Source organism: Sinohyriopsis cumingii, unplaced genomic scaffold (assembly GCF_028554795.1).
Source record: "Sinohyriopsis cumingii isolate HCF-2022 unplaced genomic scaffold, ASM2855479v2 utg000974l, whole genome shotgun sequence".
Lineage (NCBI taxonomy): Eukaryota > Metazoa > Mollusca > Bivalvia > Unionida > Unionidae > Sinohyriopsis > Sinohyriopsis cumingii.
In genome coordinates, this window is record NW_028315950.1 from 476,168 (window position 1) to 494,894 (window position 18,727).

The 18,727-nt window shown below is 34.0% G+C and overlaps 1 protein-coding gene across 1 annotated transcript; it reads right to left on the reverse strand.

Moving 5' to 3' along the window:
• Positions 1-2,202: 2,202 nt before the first annotated feature.
• On the reverse strand, positions 2,203-17,249 carry LOC149772890 (hepatic lectin-like). The gene is made up of 3 exons (XM_089947142.1): positions 15,312-17,249; positions 4,537-4,713; positions 2,203-2,774 (listed from the first exon to the last, which is right to left on the reverse strand). Exons 1-3 carry the CDS (start codon positions 15,457-15,459, stop codon positions 2,566-2,568), a joined length of 534 nt encoding a protein of 177 aa, XP_089803268.1. The 5' UTR covers positions 15,460-17,249; the 3' UTR covers positions 2,203-2,565.
• Between the last annotated feature and the right edge of the window lie 1,478 nt (positions 17,250-18,727).

Genomic DNA, 18,727 nt, shown 5'->3' on the forward strand with positions numbered 1-18,727 from the left:
CTATGAGCCTGTTATTTTGTTGGATCATATCCTAACCCTCTTCCTACACATAGACCGAGACTTGTCTCTGGTCAGCTTTACATAGCTGACACCTAAGAAAACTCTTATTTCTCTAAGTGGGTTAGAACAACATCCATGCATGCCGTGAAGGGCTTTTAATCCTCAATATGTAATTTAGAACCAATTACTTACTGAACTGTGGATAAAGAAGAAATAGCCAAATGGATGCTAATAAGGACTAAGTAGCCAAATGTATGTATAAATAATTGAATCGAGAATAAGTTACTGGTTACATATTCCTTATTCAACCGGGAATAGGGAATAAGTAACCAACTTGATGTCGCTAAATTGTGAACAGGATTATGATGCGAACAGTTAATATGTGATACATGTGGAACTTTTCATTTGCAGATGTAGTAAATTTAATTTTAACCCACCAGGTATGGTTATCTTTCGAAAGTTAAAATTCATGTTTAAATTATTATGTATGTGTACATTTTAATTGAAACCAAATGGCATTTGTGAACAAAAAGAACAATTTTGATGCATGTATGTATGTATGTATGTATGTATGTATGTATGTATATGTGTGTGTGTGTGTGTGTGTGTGTGTGTGTGTGTGTGTGGGTGGGTGTGTGGGTGTGTATGCATGTATGTATGTATGTATGTATGTATGTACTTACGTATGTATGTATTTACTTATGTATGTATGTATGTATGTATGTATGTATGTATGTATGTATGTATGTGTTTTTGTGTGTATGTATGTATGTATGTTTGTATGTATGTATGTATGTATGTATGCATGTATGTATGTATGTGTTTGTGTGTATGTATGTATGTATATGTATGTATGTATGTATGTATGGTCAAACCTGTTTAAAAAGTTTATCTTTGTGAAGCAGCCATTATCCTTTCTAACGGATGATTTCTTCGTTTGCTGACCCAGAGAATAATCACCTGCTTTGCACGTCATGAATTTATTTTGGCTAAACTTTTTATCTGAATTTTTTTATTTTAAAAATTATCTTAAAATTATGCAAATAAGTAAACAACCAGCAAAGTTAATTGTAAGCCAAATATATTTTAAATGTAGTACAGAGCTATATTTAGGAATGATACACGAATCGCTGTTTATTCATAAAGTTGAAATCTAAATTTCGGTTGGCACGCTATCAATAAAAAGAAATTAAAGTTTATAGCTTGTTAGGTATGAAAAATTATTTTTCTAAATTAATTATCATGAAATTTGCAACAGGGAATCTTTTAACAACAAGTATAACATTAAAATGACAAAATAATATTGATAAATCTAATTATAAATCAATAAGTATAACCGCTCCGTTCTCATTATTAAAATATGGATATAAAGTAACACATACATTTTAACAGAAGTAAAGCAACCGAGACATGCATACTTGTACTATTTCACACTGCAAGAATAAAATAAATCAATTGTTAGGAAATTCCAAAAGAAGAAAAAAGAAAGTACGGATCTGACATTTTCAGCAATATCTTCTCTTTGCTTCTTCATTAAAGGTTTGATAATGTACCAAAGAAAGTAAACGGCAATATATTTCAGTCCATACACCAAACTATTTGAAAAATTTCTAACAGTGACTAAAATTTTACCTGTAATTTTTTGTGGCTTCAACAAATACCGTGCGAGAAAAACTTAAAATCAGTCGTAGGTTGTGTTGTCTATTCTTCTTAGCTGTGCAAATAAAACGCCGTAAATGTCTATCTTATATTCAGGCGACCATTGGACCTTCATCTGCAACTATACATACGTAATGCAGAAAACAATCGGTCTCATTGAGCCATCATAAATATATCTTTTCTGCTAACGTCTTTGGATCAGATTTACTATATATCTCCGCAGTGTGACAGTGTATAGTGCACTGGGGTATCATGCCACAGACATGTAGCATCATGTCCAACCCAGTCACATTATCCTGGCATCAAGCCGACCAGTCCTAACACTAGCCTCTTAATGCTGACCTGCTGCTAGTATCATTTTTATCAGTCTTTGGTACGACTCGGTCGGGCTTCGAACCCGTGAACAGCAGCATCCGAGGCTCTAATCAGGCCACCGGAGCGTTCTGGTCATTTCTGTTACAGGATAAGGAAAACAAACAACGCTTTGACAAAATATGCAGAAAAAAAAAACAGTTGTACTTTTTATTTGCAAACTAGCATGCCGTTTACATCAACATTTTTCCTCCATTTCAATTTTTGCAGTCTCGAGTGTATTTATATTGTGTTTAAATGTCCTGGCACTGCAATCATCATTGACAAGGGTAAGGTGCAATAGCAATACTTAAAATTGTCCATTCGAAATGAGATTTTAAAATGGTGCGCTTATAAAACATAAATGAGGAAAAATATACAATAATTTGCCAACAATTAAACAATAGCTTTCCGAATGAAGTACGTGTTCACTTGACAGCAGTATTTAAAGAATGCCCACACAGCTTGACCCATATGGTCATTCTTTGCAGCAGTCCAATAGTATTACACGTATAAGTTTCATTTACACATTTTCTGGTGCAGTTTCACGTGTTTCTAAGGCAAATATCTTTGGCATATAAAATACAATGGAGTGGCACAAGGGTAGTCGGAAATGAGGGAACTGCTAGTGTACAGCACTGCACAGTTTTCGTTTACTCCTCCATTCAGGTGGTTCTCTCCCCACTGTGTTATTATTGGCGTCTTTCCATTCCATAATTTCCACTCTCCCTCTTTGATGAGGTCGGTCATTCCAATCCATACAGCTGTAGCAAGATTTGTTTAATAGCGAACAATAATAATAATAATAATTATTATTATTATTATTATTATTATTATTATTATTATTATTATTATAGTAATAATACTAATACTAATAATAATAATAACAATAATAATAATAATAATGACTTTAAAAACCGTTTTGACTGTCTTTATTTCAGGATAATTTATAAAAATGCGCATTGAAATATCATAATGATTTCTAGCTGAATTGAAAATACTTTAATTCAAAAATAACTTGGAGAACATTTTAAAACGTACATTAATTTAGATATATATTCCGTAAATTAACCATTGGAAGAAAACAAAAATATTTAGGAAGATCATGTTCTGTCCTCGTTAGGGCTATGCTCTCATTCGAGTCACATCCTCGTTTCGTCATTTCGGTGTAATAATTTGACAACTATTAATATGAACTTTTCTTGAAACAGCAGTTCAGTTTTATAACTTAAGTAGAATATTGTATAATATAGCTGAAACCACACCATTGTGTTGTCCTAATTCAAGTTGTTATAGAGATCTGTTTCTTTGGGTGTGCAATATAGAACTGAATAGAAGAGGAGAAAAAAAAAACAGGAACAGTATTGGCGTGCGAATTTATAATAAGCACTATGCATCTGCACATTTAAAGTCAAACACACATAAATAATATTTTGTAATAAAATTAATTTGCTTACAGTTTGATAACCTCATGTAATTCGCTTGAACCTATGCATTAGCCGTTACCACCAGTTCGGTTACACAATATAGCGAATGGACACAGTTGCTCTAGATGTTGGATGTTATAAGCAATATGTAAACGTAACGTAACTTCAAAAGCTTTTAGGTAATTTATTTGGAATCTATTATGACCGTGGAATTATGTGTAACATGAAGATAGTGTTAAATAATTTATTTTGAATTTGCTATCCCCGTGGATTAGGTGTAACGTGAAGATAATGTTAAGTAACTTATATGGAAACTACAATGCGCGTGGTATTGGGTGTAATGTGAAGACAATGTTAAGTAACTTATCTGGAATCTACAATGTGCGTGGTATTGGGTGTAACGTGAAGACAATGTTAAGTAACTTATCTGGAATCTACAATGCGCGTGGTATTGGGTGTAACGTGAAGACAATGTTAAGTAACTTATCTGGAATCTACAATGCGCGTGGTATTGGGTGTAACGTGAAGACAATGTAAAGTAACTTATTTGGATTCTACAATGCGCGTGGTATTGGGTGTAACGTGAAGACAATGTAAAGTAACTTATTTGGAATCTACAATGCGCGTGGTATTGGGTGTAACGTGAAGACAATGTAAAGTAACTTATTTGGATTCTACAATGCGCGTGGTATTGGGTGTAACGTGAAGACAATGTAAAGTAACTTATTTGGATTCTACTGTCCTCTTGGTATTGTGTGTATCATCAGAACAATTTTAGGTAACCTATTTGGAATCTGATGTGACCTTTGTATCGGGTTTAACCTGAAGCAATAAAAACTAGTTTGTTCTTCAGTAAATAAAGTCATGTAATGTTTCCATCTTTTTATAGACAGTGCTTACAATTATGTGATAATTTTTAGTGGGGATGTTTTTATTTATTCGTTAGAAACGTTGTTCAAGCTAGAAGGAATGAAAAGTAGGGCTTGAAGAAGTATAAACAAAGAATAAAACGGTAACAAAAATGTGATGCTTTCAGGCAATACTCTTGTTTAAAAAGGACTTGGGGGGGGGACACTGATATAAATTACCCATAACTTACACTCAACCATGGTACGCATATCGATAAGCTCCTGTTCATTTGTGTACACTACCAGCTTTGCTCCCTCTGCCTCGCATACGCTCATAGCATCATCAAAGTTAAGAGCTTTTGCATGCAACTTTAAACACAAACCGCTCTGTCCGAAATGGGTGTAGCCTCCATCACATCTGTACTGTACTTAAACTGAAAGAAAGAATTTCCTTAAAGACTCTAAGAATATTTTAGTTTTGCTTTCAAACTCAGATATGGCTATGCTTTCTATAACAAAGCAAATCATCACAATATAATAAAAATGAGTGGTAAAAATAGACACAATGCAGAGGGCATATAATGTGTGTGTGTGTGTCTAACTATATATATATATATAGAGAGAGAGAGAGAGAGAGAGCGAGAGAGAGAATTATCAGACAAGATGAATGGACGAGGCTTAAAAGCAACTGCAAAATACCTCTATGTAACTGCAAAGGCTATTACAACTTTTGCAATCCAATTTATTAATATGGGTAGGACAATAAAGAAATCATTGATCCAAAGGCGGCTGAGTGCAATTGGTCTACTCTAAATGGAGTAAAACAAAGAAAGGACTTGATAGTGAAATGAAAACACTTCCATAGTTAGTGTAAATATTTTGCCGAGATTACATTCTACAGAAAACTTGATATGTAAGTATGTATGTAGGTAGGTAGGTAGGTAGGTAGACACACATGAAAGCTAGTAAAAATGAAGTTGAAGCGTCTAAACAATCAATTTACGGAGTTCGCAGAAGAATATTATGCGTACACTGAGGACGAAACTGATTTAGAAAACACGTCAGTCTAAATACTAATTTTGTTTAACTTGGCCTAATATCCTATATTTATAATATTACGGTGAAACTGATTTGGGCATTATTTTCTGCTTCCAAAGCACCTGCCTATTTTGCCAAAAAATCATAGTACGGTTGAAATTGAACTAATTTGTCTTGAGAGGATAGGTTTTGGATAGTTTACGGTAGTGAAATCAAGCGCTAAATATAAGAATTCTTCGTGATGTATTCTATTGTTTCTCTCGGGTACGGCAAGGTGATTGCTCATCCCATTTCCTTTTGCAACGCACTTAACTAATCTGTAATTATATATACGATTGCATGGTGGTGGTGGTGCTAAAAAAGATATGAAACAAAAACAACAAAAAATTGTTTGTTCCATTTCAAAATAGATAATTTGTCATTTGTCTTAGAATACCTATGTTCTACTTTATAATTTATGCATTTGAATTCCTGTATATTTACGACTTCTAGTTCGTTGATACCTTTGCTGTTACTAAATTACACATCGTTGATCAAATAAAAATGTTTATTATAGCCATAAGTAATAATTGTCAGAATAGTTTATATTAGTTGTTAATATTCAATATATAGTAATACATTTTATTTTTAGTACGTATTACTTGCTGATATTATTTGTACCATCATCATGGAATTTATGCTTTTCTGCATCTGAATGATCAAGTACCAGTAGACCTAATTTACCTAATAGCAAGTATGTGTGTATGTATTTAAGTATTTTATATATATTTTCCTATGGTTACTTCGTAATGAGAGCTCCTGGATATGTTAATACGAACTACGTAAGGTCACGACTATAAACCCGATTCTGGACAAAGAAACTGCCTTTCTGTTGTGTAACCGTTACCCGTTCAAGATTTAGTTCAAAAGGAATTCTACGTCCAAGAAGAGACGCCTTTGTTTGCGTTGCACTCAGTCATCGACGTCACGAACGGGAATTCAGAGCTTTCAAAGAGACCGGTCAGTATCCAATTGGAACCGAGAGATTCACATTTAGGGCGGAGTTTTCCACGCAATCAATACGTTATTTCGGCTACATTTATTTTTGGAAATTAGTACAGACATGATCTCGTTAGTAGAAGATGGCAGCAAAGTTGAGAACCATTAGATGTACTCCAAGTGCACAAGTCGTGCACTCGTAAAAGGGTCGGGTTCTGACACTCCTTCCTAAGAAGGGAAGTTTTCCGATTTTACCCAAACCCTTGCCATGGCACAAAGGAAACAAATTGCCCGAAAATCCACATAATTGTAAGTAATCACAACTGCATCCTTTATTCTAAATTTCTAACACAACAGTGTATCACACAACTATTTTTACTTCCTTCTTTTCTTGCCGATTTTTTTAAACTTTGTTTTAAATCTTTCTTCTCTTTTTTCTATTATTTATTTTCCCTTTTTCTTAATTCCGTTGCTTATTGTATTCTTGCCTAATCAATTTGTTTATTCAGGTTAAAATTAGTGCTAAGTTTCAACATATATTAATCCAAAATACACATAAAATATGATAAGTATTCAGTTTAAATACATTTTAAACTTGTTTGTGAACTCTACTCGTAAAGGCAATGGGCTCTATAATACCACAAGCAGTAAAACTCAGTGCCTAACCAACTGGAACTAAGCCGAATGTTTTCTTCTATACACCGATAGAGGGGAGTGGGGAAACTCAAAGGTTGTTACCTTCCACCCCCAACGTTGTCAAAATAATTGACATTGGCAACATACAGGACTGCCTAAGATAAGCGGAAATCATGACACCATTGAAAGCCCAAAGGGTTGATATTGGGGGTGGGGGTGGGAGAAGCACATTCATTCTCTACCCCAAAACCCATGCTATACCAACCTTAAAACAAAACCAGATTGAAGTTAAAGGTCTAAGGACCCAACCTGACACAGCACCACCCATATTAAGAGGCTAAGGCCGAGGTAAGCGATATATACGTCTCTGACCTCCGTTTAGAGATAGATAGCAAGGAGATAGAGAACAAAATAGAAAAGAAGCTGAAGATCAAAGTAAAATCAAAAAGAATGGCAACAGTATGGGGATATAGAAATGTTAAGATTAGAATAAGAATAATAATAGTCTTAAGAGAAGAAGCCAAACACATCCCCACCTTTTTATGTCATGGGCTTCGTGCTCAAGATTCTGTACAGGGGGCGTGAACAATATCGCATGTGCCCAATATGCAAGCAGATCGAACATAGCCCAGAGGAAAAACCAACCTGCAACGGCCACGTATACTAGTAATGTGGCAAATAACTTCATAAATGTACCAGAAGAAGAAACAGTAGGGACACAGGAAGCTAGGCAGGTAGAAATAGACAATCTCTTAGAAAAAGGAAAGAAACTAGTCAACCGAAACAAAATGAGAAACAGACACTGGCACCTAACCTTTCTGAAGTTGAAAACAACCAATTGCAAAATTAAAATGGTAATTAAAAAAAACGCCAAAAGGCGTAAAAACATACAGCATATAGGCACCAAACCTGGAGAAAGAGGTAAATTCCACAATAGGGACAGATTTTAAAGGGGAAGACTTAAAGGGGAAAACTCAAAAAAGAAAGAACTGAAACAAACACCGAAACCCTAGAGGAAAAACATAATAAATAGGAATAAATTTTACCTGCTACAAGACTTAATGGTAGAAGAAGGATCCTCTACGGAGGAGAAGAGATACCAGACCTAAGTGGGATCAAGCCACCAACATCAACACCGGCAAACAAAACCAAAACGCACAAAGACAGAAACAGGAACAAATCCTCATCAACATCGGAAGAATTCAAAGACATAATTACTTTGAGAGAATTAAAATAAACAACTAAAACAACGGTGATACCCCCACATAAATACCTTCATACTCAGCTACAAAAAGACAAAACAAAAGAAACAAATTGAAATGGATAATTCAAGTAATAACTCGAGACTGACTACGGACTCAGAAAACATCATTGACGAGATGACAAATGATACAGAAAAGAAGACGGACATGACAATAGACGGACAAAGCTTAAGTTCAAATACAGATATAAACAGCTGTATATAATCTGGTGAAATAATAACAGACAGTTCAAATCTGCATGCAAATAACCCAGAAAATAACATACCCTCTAACAAAGCCGAACATGAAACTCCGGCCACGGCTGGAGCAGGGGAAAACACACACACACACACACACACACACACACACGCACACACACATGTAGTCAAAACGTAGGATCGCTACCATTAATATAAATGGAATAAGCGATGACAAGAAGAGAAAACTATACGACGTAACACAAAGATATGATATAATATTCTTGCAGGAAACGCACAACAATCTGACAGAAAAAATAAGGACCAAATATGAAGAGAAATTTAATGCAGTAATAATCAAAAGTGATAATCTAAGTGACAAAAGAGCAGGAATAGCAATAATGATCAAACATAATAGAAATATAACATAGAAAAAAAATTCAGGTAAGGGATTCTCCAAAGGGAGAGTATTACAAATCAAGAAAATGATTGGAATTAAGTGAATGTTTTTTTTTTCTTCCCCGTCACAAAGGAATCAGAAAAATAATAACGTTGAAGCTTTATGCGCTCATATTCAGGGGTACATAATGGAAAAATTCATAATGGGAAGGGCTTTATTTGGATCGGGGACGAAATTGATAGGTAATCAAAATTAACCCCAAGCGACAAACTCTTAAATGAAATAATGAGTAACCTATTAAAGAGAATAAACACAGGACAGGTTTTTTCGGGTCTGGCTAACACATATCAAAGACTGTAATATAACAGAACACAAAATATCTGACCGCAAAATGATAGACTTAGAAGTAAAAATAGAGAAGAGGAAAAAATAGAGAACTGGAAAATGGAAGATAAACAATAAAATACTCGTGGAGGATGAGAACCAACAAATAATTAAAAAGAAACTAGAGAACTAAACAAACCAAATAAACATATACATTATCAGAGAATGGGACCAACTAAAACAAGAAATCAAAATGATAAGCATAAAATTCAGACAAATTAGAAAGGAAACAATTAAAACAGTAAAAAAGGACATTAAACAACTAATATACAAATTACAACCTGGGAAAAAAGGAAAGAAGAGGCAAAGACCAGTTTACAAGAAATATTCAAGGAGGAAAAAAGGAAGATAAAGTAGGGCAGGGAAATTTACAACATTATACAAAGGGGAAGAGTTGAGAAACGGAGTAGAAGTGATGCAAATACGATATAGACAGAATAAAGGAAGTTCTAGAATATATAAAAATTATTATAGAGTTATACACTACATAAAACAAAGAAAATAAGAAATAGAGAATTATCTACAGGGAGTAGAATGTGAGATGATCTCGTCAGAACACAGTAACACGTGTGACCATTTCAGCTCAATAGAAGAAATAAAAATGCTTTCTCATCAATGACCAAAGGGATGCGAGGCCTAACGACTAAGTTATACCTAAAATTTCAAAAAGAACTTAAGCTGATGATGGAATCACTGTACAATAACATTTTCTTAGATAAAGACCAAATGAATAAAACGACAAGGGATGGGGCTAATTACAATCATCTATAAAGGAAAAGGGAATAGAGAAGAAATGAAAAATTGGAGGCAAGCTTCTCTATTAAACATCGACTCTAAAATGCTAAGTAGAACCCAGTCCAATAGAATAAAAAGTGGTAGGGGGAAAATAATTAACAATAACCAAAGTTCTGGAGAGAGTGGTAGAAATATACAGAACAATATCCTAAATATAACAAAATAATAGACTTTATCCAGATAACAGGACAAAAGGGGCTATTGTCCTCTTTGACCAGGTGAAAGCTTTCGATAGAATTGAACGCAGCTATGTACAGAAGGTTTTGGAAAAATTTGGTTTCGGAAAAAAAAATCCGGAAGTGGACTGAAATCCTGTACAATGGAATAACCTTTTGAATACAGGTAAACGTTCAATAACGGAAGAACTTGACATACAAAGGTCGGTGAGGAAGGGATGCCTACTATCTATGCTATTATACATAACAGCAATTGAAATCTTAAGTCAGAAAATTAGAAATAGCCAAACTATTGAAGGTATACGAATCCAAAACCTAAAATATAAATTAAAAATGATCCAGCATGCAGATGATTGTACAGACTTTATTAGAAAAGCAAATCCCTTTTAATACTTACAAACGTAATTCGAAAAAGAATTGGAAACGCCTCAGGCTCAAAAATGAATGATGACAAGACGCAAATACTCAAAATATGAAACTGGCGAGGGAATCACTCCCTTCCCACCTGATCAAAGATAAGGTCAGTGCCCTAGGGATAACCTTCTGCCATTAGGCAAATATGGAAAACTATAAATATATTTTTATTTAAAAAACGGGAACAAATAGATCTGAGCACTTACGCCATTATACTTCATGGAGTGGGTACACGTGGCCAAAACATATACGTATAGCAATGTTAATTATATTTTAAAATCTATAGATCTGGATAATAAACAATTAAATTAACTAGACAAAGAAATTATACAATACATCTGGGATAATAAGATGCACTATTTGAAAAAAGAAACACTATACAATTTTTTTTGTTTTGGGGGGGGGAGGGGTAGGAATTCCTAATCCCATAATATTCAAAACAGCAAATATGAATAAAAGAATTTAAATAATAAAAACTAACACAACCTATGCTTGGGATGCTCTGTATATAATATGTCTAGGCTTCACTCTACAAAACCGCCCTGATATATAAAGAAATAACGTCCTAACAAAACACTAGACACCCTAAGAAATGACTGGGAAGATAAGGAACTGATATTGAAAACGAGAGACAAAAAAGAAATATGGGAAAATAAACAACATGAAGAAAACCCACATGAAATCATAAGAAATGAATTAAACAAAAGTAGCAAACACAACGTTGAAGAAAGCAATCTGAGAATAACTGACCTAGCGCATGGAAGACATGCGCAGGGATCAAATCCCGAAAGATGCAAAGTATAATGAAAAAGTACCTTCGTGACGTTTCGCTGACTGGAGAAGTAACATTAACAAGACACGTGATACGAACAATATCAACTTTACAAAATATCATACCATCGCACAGTGCGAAGTAAACAGAGAGGAAAGAATAAACATAATAATGAAAATTTGTATTTAAAAAAAAAAAATCCTGGGAAAAAACGAGATAATTTGTTAGACTTAGATGGACTAAAAGATAAGAATTTGACTATAGAAGTAACACATTACATATTAAAGACATTGTTTAAATGTGGACAAGTAATAAGACTTAGACAATAAACAATATCAAATACAAACTATCAAACAAAATTACAAACATGTACCACGGAGGACCTGAGAGGGCCGCTGTAGGGGATGGGACCTGGTTTTCCGCCCGCTTGGGGGCGGTTCCAGCCGGTTTCCTCATATGCGGAGAGTGTGGGGCTTCCGTGGAGCAACAGATACTAGAAATCTTATAAGTTAATCTTCGATGTCTCTCTAAACACATCAAAATAGTAACAAATAACAACAACGACAAAAAGGGAAACCGACTATAGTAACCATAAGAACTAATGTTCGCTTCTTTTTTCTTTACCCTCTCTTTTATTGTAGGCACACAATACAATATACAGATGGAATACAGGGAAATTGCGTTCTGGGAGAAGTATGGAATGTAGATACAACGGAGCTATGTCACATGGCGCCACGCGAAGTGGAAACGCCAGGAAAGGAGACCCCAGACGTAGTACAAGGACAGACAGTACTAAAATACGGGGATACAGGAACAAAATACTAACACTAACCTCATGTTGTTCCTAACCAAATACATGCGTACACATATATGCGAACAAAAAGTTTTACTCCTTGTTTGATTTTCAACCATTTTTAGATCTGTTTGCTTGAAGAAGAGATGCAGATCGAGGCGACACACGAGCTGTAAATAAGGAGTAGCATGATGACTATTAATAAAGATAATGCGGCTCATTAAATAGGCTTAGCTGAGGTACTCTCGGATTAAGAAACAAGAAAGTGAGAAGCCATTTAAAGTAGGAACAAAAAACCATTGGCTTTATTTTAATTTTGTAGATTAGGCAAATGGTTCTCATTTTGGTAAAACTTAGAAAATCAAATTTAAAAAGTTGTGGGGAAAAAAAAGGAAACGAGGAAAGAAAGAAAAGACATTTTTTCACTAAATGATCAAAGAAAATTGTATTTAATAAATAATTTATGAATAGACAACTTGGGTACAATTTTATTTATTTCCGTCCTTACAACATCATCTATAGCATACACACACACACACACACACACATATATATATATATATATATATATATATATATATATATATATATATATATATATATATCAAATAGACATATAGCTAACATAGGACTTAGGGGATCCTTGTCAAGATCACAAACAACAGTGGAAGGGACTCCGCCTCGAACAACAAAGTCCTTGGTCAGACGAACAACCCCATAGATAGAAGAACCAGCCTGGGTTCTTCAAACATTAGAAAAAAACGATTAAAAACATATTTAAATCAATTTGTTACACCAAATTATATTATTTAAAAAACACAACATCACAGATATAAACATACAAAAAGCCTATACAATTGGGGGGGATACGTCTAGTGCCAATCCCCCCCCCGAAAAAAAAAAATTAAAAATCAAAGGGTGGGAAGGAATTCTTGTGAAATTCTAGTTTGTATTTGGAACATATCTTCGCCCGAGTTTGCCTAACTCTCGTAATAGGGTTGTAATATTGATTGATTATTATGTACCTTTTTATTTATTAGAAATGGATTTATCAGTGTTCCGTGAATTATTATCATGCAAGATTAATGTATCTAGATTGCTGGGTTGTATAATTTACTATGTTGCATAGTAATGCATGACTGAATTTATTTGTGAATTGTGTTAGAACTTGTACCTGCTTTTTAGTATTATTATGAATTATGCAGAGTTAATCATTGTTGGACTTGTGCACATATAATTAGGTATTTGTATATTGTATGTATCGTTATAATTCGTAGGGTAGGAAAGCCAATGATTGTTATTGGTGATGAGAGCTTACTATATCGAGAAGTTGACAATTAATGATGTATATGCATGAATCAGAAGACGTTGATAATATTGCTATTGTTAAAGCACAATTATTGCAGAACCAAGCGTGTATGAAATATTTAGATGTGAGTGTGTGAGTTGACCTGATAATTTTGTTCGCCATTATTCTTGATTAGAGCAAAGAGAGCAGATTATACGTCCCTTCTGATTCCGCAGGAAGCTTTCCCGGTGGGAGGGAGAGGAGACACCAGAGAATCGGAGAGAAGGAAGACACGTTGAAAACACGTGGGAGGTATATTGTGACGTAAACCGTTTTGTGTGGAGACTAGTACCGGAAGTAACCGTGGAAGAGAGTTCCGGAAGTGCAAGAAGAGCACGTAGTCGAGGGTACCGGAAGTGCCAAGGGAGAGAAACGAGAGGCGGACAGATGAGTAACAGAATCAGCATCGAAGGGAAACACACTCTCTTGAGGGTTTTATTTCATATGAGGATAGTAATTGGCAACTGTGATAAGATCACTGCTTGTATTTGTCGAAAGAATTACCGTTGAGAAATTGATATTTTATTAAATTGTTATACATGTGTGTGTGTGTACTTACTAGGTTCCTTCTCTAACATATTTTGCATTTTCATGATATTGCGTGATAACATGTAATACACGTCATTGCAATGCTACATATTTATAACAATTAATGCTTTTAATGAAGCAGTTCCAATTTTGCATTGCAACACACAGTTTCATTTCATTACACGGTTTATTATACTGCTGAAACTATGTTTCAGCTGTTAAACGAATCTTCAAAGCAGTTTCCTATTTACAGAAAACGTGATAACTCGAATAATGGGTACATTCTGTCTCTAAATGTGTTTCGTGTATTATCATTTTAACATGAGAACAAAAGGTGACTTTTAATATTCGATGCAGAGGAAAAATGAAAGTATGACATAAATACAGGAAGTTTACTTCTAAATGTGTTACAAGAATAACAGTATTGAAGTCTAGTGAAACTTTCATGAGATAATTCCAGTACTCTTGTACCAACTAAATTGACTCTGAAGGGCACTCTTTGGTTTATACAATATTCTCTATAACAAAAGTGAAAGCTAGCTGCAGGATCAATGGATGTTAAAGATCATGATAAGCTTGTTTTCACTCTATGTATGACTGACTGACTGACTGACTTTCTTTATTTCCTCTTCAGAAGAGATTACATTCAGTTATTTTTTCGTTAATACATAAAAGTTAGGAACATAGCTTGACATTAATGGACTTACAGTACAGTATATATATATATATATATATATATATATATATATATATATATATATATACATACACACACAGACACACACACACACACACACACACACATATATATATATATATATATATATATATATATATATATATATATATATATATATATATATATATATATATATATATATATATATATATATATAGATATACACACACATATACATATATATATACACATATGTATGTATGTATGTATGTATGTATGTATGTATGTATGGTCAAACCTGTTTAAAAAGTTTACCTTTTGAAGCGGCCATTATCCTTTCTAAATGATGATTTCTTCGTTTGCTGACCCAAAATGTGTTATGACCTTGCTTCCTGAGAATAATCACCTGCTTTGCACGTCATGAATTTCTTTTGGCTAAACTTGTTATCTGCATTTTTTTATTTTAAAAATTATCTTAAAATTATGCAAATAAGTAAATGACCAGCAAAGTTAATTGTGAGCCAAATATATTTTAACTCTAGTACAAAGCTATATTTTGGAATGATAGGTAGGAAAGCAGGTAGGTAGGTAGGTAGGTAAATATCCATCGATGGGTAGATTTTTAGACAGAAAAATATATTCTTTACCACTGTAATACATCCAACCAGAGTCTGTCTTTTCATTGTCCGGAAGTCCGCGTTTGTAAGAGGGGGATGCCATGCAAAGACGTTTTTCTGGATGGTAAAAGACTGATCTACAGGAGGAATCGTCGGCGCAATCCATCAGACATGTCATAACTCTTGACGACGTTTTGCTCCATATCACCACGGATGTGTTCAGGTAGTCATGGTAATCATTATCTAAGGACCAATAGTATCCTTTTTCCACGACTGCAACTCCACAGGAAAAAGTACAACATTTAGTATGACCTCTTCAAAGTCAACAAATATCTATAATGTATGCATATACACGTCCTAGCCTATGTTATTATTGAAGGGGAATTAATTTAAGATATATAATTTTTGAGTATTCCTATATATGTAAAACGAATGGAATGTTTCATATTAAATACTGTACAAATAAAATGAAGAGAATATTCCATATTGATGACTGTACAAATACTGTGAAACGCTTATGACGCATTGCGCTAATTTTTGAGGATCCCTGCTTTCTTTACTCGGTCACATATATGTTGAAAATAACAGTTATATAAAAACTAAAACGTTTGGAGAAAAATTGCATTTTTAAAATTCATTATAGTACTAATTAATACTTAAACTGTGTTTACTGCGACAATCATCGAAATTAAATTCATTATGACTGTACACATACCTTCAATGCAGTGTTCCATATTAATGACTGTACAAATACGACGAATGGGATGTTCCATGTGAATGACTGTACAAATACTATGAATGGAATGTTCCATGTGAATGTACACATACTATGAATGATACGTTCCATATCAATGAATGTACAAATACGATGAATGGTATGTTCCATGTGAATGACTGTACAACTACGATGAATGGGGTGTTCCATTTGAATGACTGTACATGTACTATTCCAATTTGAATTCATTTGTAAACAGATTATGCAACGAAATGAATATTTGGGATCAAAACAAGCAGTTAGGTTTCTAAAGCTCAGACGCAAAACTCAGATGCAATGGAATCCACTTAATATGCACTAGATTTAAAAGAAATACTGTTTATACAAGATTAAATAATGTTCACCCAACAATTATTTTTTCATATTGTTGTTTATCAGCCCAGTTGGTATAAATATATCAATACTAAAAAAAACTACACCTAAATGATCTTTCGTTTATCTTGTTATTAAATAAGTTATAACACTGTTGATAATACTAAAGATAGAAATGTGGCAATCGTAATTATTGTGACAAGAAAATACCTCTTTTAATAATGACTGATTCTCATTAATTAAATCTGTTACAGGCATTAGAAACGTATGTAATAACTATTATAATTAAGACGGCATGATGATGATGAATAGAAAGTGTGGAATAACAACAACTTTATAATAGTTTGCAAAAGGACAAAGTTATTAATAGTAAATCGCTTTAAAAAATCGGAAAATACACATGCATGTAAGTAAAATATTCGTAACGAAAGATGATATAGAAACACCAGACAAGGACTATTTAATGTGTGTGTGTGTGTGTGTGTGTCATTTAAATTTTAACGTAGCTTTAACAATTTTTCAGTCATATCGCTACGATGTCTGCAGTTTGACAGTTTATAGTGATGTCTGGCACTGGGGCATCATGCCGCAGACATGTAGCATGATGTCCCACCCAGTCACATTATCCTGACACCAGGCCATCCAGTCCTAACACTAACCTCTTAATGCTGAGCGCCAAGCGAGGCAGCTGTTAGTACAATTTTTTGTAAGTCTTTGGTATGAGTCGGCCGCGGATCGAACCCGCTATCTCCCTCATCCGAGGCGGACGCTCTAACCACTAGTCCACCGGAGCGGTGGCTATTTAATGTCATTATCAATTTTATTGGCCTCAAAGAGAGCAAAATATAGCAGAGAAGATTATTTCAATCCACAGAAACCGTATAATTGTCATTATGTTAATATTCTTTGTTGTATGGCAAGCCAACGCATCTTGCTTTCTGTTCGTGCGAAAAAATCTTCTTTTCGGTACCGGCTATCACTTTTCAGCCTTTAATTGATTTCTTGTTTACAACCGGAAGTATCTGTGCGGCGAGACCATACAATTAAGATTGTTACAGGTTCTGGCCTATTGTCATGTACAATTTGTCCATACGTGGAAGAAAAAAGATATTTTTCTCGTTTTAATATTTTCCGGTTATCAGTGGCCTGCATTTTTCGCATTTGGAGTTTAATGTTCCACCTTGCATAGGCTGGTGGCTGCAGCTCGCAAAATCCTTTTTTGTCTGCGATGAAAGCAAACCTGAAACTAACTGGCGAAACTAAACTGTAGTCCTAAAAAGAAAAACAAGATAAGAAGGAATACATGCAACGCACCTTAAGATATTTATATAAAGGAGCATATATTCATTTGATTGCTTCAACATCGATGTAAATTCCGAGAATGGTTTCTCTTTTAAGCAGCAAAGTCTATCCAAAGATTGGGTTTTAACTCCGTTAAAAAAATATTTTGCTGAAATCCAATCTGCACTTTACCCATATCATGGCGTGTTTCTTTTCTTTCTTTTAAACAAAAGGTTTCTCTTAATAACAAAGCAAAACAAAATGCATACCTGATTCCACCTAAAGCGAAAAAAGCAAAATGGCAACAAATGCAGATTTCTGCTTCAGAAACTTTGGCTGCATATTAATACTCTCTGTCGAGAACATATTACTGTGATAAAGATTCACCAACTAACGGACACAAGCAATGTCTACAATAATATTGCAATTCTTTAGTTTCTTCAACTTATATACACAACGAAATATGTTGTGGATCCTTGCACACGCATTTATTTCTTTATTCTCATGAGTATTCAAATTTTGACTAATTGAAAACGTGTTCTTTAACGCCTTCGTGAATGATTCTCTCGGGAATCTCTCGCTGAGGCTAATCGATGGATGTGAAATTATTACAGTTGAATAATATATGCGTTGTATTGTTACATATTACGGTTTTGTACATGATGATGTCTATGACATTCTGGTGCAGATAATAATTATTAACGTCAATTATCAAATTCTGTCACCACTAACATGACTGATGGAACCAATGGTGATTCGAGTAAATAAACAAAATATTAAAACAATCTGTCTTTACCCAGATTACAAAGACAAATACTAGAAAAACATAATCATGTGATGACCTTCGTTCTTGGATGAAATACCGAAAATTATTCCGATTTTTATTCTTTTCAGATAACAACATATACACTACACGCACAATTTAGGTAAATAAATATCAAAAGCATTCTCGTGTAGTTTTTATTTTACCATGGGGATGACTTGTCATGTTTATATAGAGGAAGTTTTGTTTTAAAAGTGGAATATTATCTGTTGCTATAAGCATACGTTGTTTGTCATTTTGGAATTAAACTCAGGT